The 1,114-nt window shown below is 51.2% G+C and overlaps 1 protein-coding gene across 1 annotated transcript in view; it reads left to right on the top strand.

Moving 5' to 3' along the window:
- The first annotated feature begins 332 nt into the window (after positions 1–332).
- LOC103595106 (cAMP-dependent protein kinase type I-beta regulatory subunit-like) overlaps positions 333–1,114 on the top strand; it is a 136,880-nt gene continuing 136,098 nt past the window's right edge. The window contains exon 1 of the mRNA XM_008578421.1: positions 333–449. Within this exon, the coding sequence (XP_008576643.1) occupies positions 333–449 (117 nt within the window). The remainder of the gene's footprint in view (positions 450–1,114) is intronic.

Below are 1,114 nucleotides of genomic sequence, written 5' to 3' on the forward strand. Positions count from 1 at the left end.
AGTATTCCTTGGCTTATAGTCACATTGAGCCAGGCTCTATCTCTGTCTTCACATGGCATGCTTCTCTGTGTCTCATGTGTCCTTTCCTGTCTCTTATGAGTATGTTCCAGTTGAACTTAGGGCCCACCCTCATTCTCTATGATCTCATCTTGATTCTTAATTTAGTTACATTTCCAGAACCCTATTTCCAAATAAGTCCCATTCTCAGGTTCCAGGTGGACATGGATTTTGGGGGGATACTATTCAACCCGCAGGAGTGGGGCACTGCGATTTTAAGTAGGTGTTTGAAGGCTTCATTGAGCTTTTAACCTGGAGGAGGTAAGTGGGGAGCCATGTGGAGATCTGGGGAAAGAGCCTTGTCAGGAGGACAGAACGGCAAGCGCAAAGGCCCCGAGACAGGAGCAGCAGCATTGGAGGACCAGTATGAAGGCCAGTGTGGCTGGAGCAGAGTGAGGTGGAGGAGGAAGAGTGGGCCAGAGAGACTGTGCATTGCCCAGTAAGAGGGGTGGGCCTTGTCCTGAGTGCTGGGAGAGGTCTTGTCATGGTGTCCCTGATCTGTGTGATGGGGCTGGGTGAGGAGTCAGTGAGCAGTGTGGACACTCAAGATGCATGAGCCAGCATCGCTTCTGCATACAGAGTAGTTAATGTTTGCTAGGACAGTTTGAAATCTCTTCTTACCACAATCCTAGAGGCAGGTGTCTTCATTCCCCTTCACAGATGGGGCCCAGAGGGGTAAAGTGATTTACTCAGCCTCACACAGCACACTAGGAAAGGAAAGGAGTGTGCCCCACTCGGGCCTCCCACTTTATCCCTAGATGCCTGGCGTGGCTGCAGAAAAGGGATTAAAGGACCAAACACCGTGGATTTCTTGCGCTCTCCAAACTGCCTAACGCTCCGCCAATTTCTTTCTTTTCCTCTTTCTCTCCCTTCTCTCCTCCTTTGTCCTTCCCTTAACTTTGCTCTTTTTCCAAAGGGGCAGGATTGCACCTGAGAAAAGGGCTCCAGGCCAGGGCTGGGTGCAGCCCCAGACCACAGTGCCTCCCTATCTCTGGTCCTAAGCCTGCATTCGAGGGTGGAGGCCAATGTTTAGGCTGCAGGTTATGCAAACGCAACA

Source organism: Galeopterus variegatus, unplaced genomic scaffold (genome assembly GCF_000696425.1).
Source record: "Galeopterus variegatus unplaced genomic scaffold, G_variegatus-3.0.2 Scaffold1678, whole genome shotgun sequence".
In the NCBI taxonomy this organism is placed as follows: domain Eukaryota; kingdom Metazoa; phylum Chordata; class Mammalia; order Dermoptera; family Cynocephalidae; genus Galeopterus; species Galeopterus variegatus.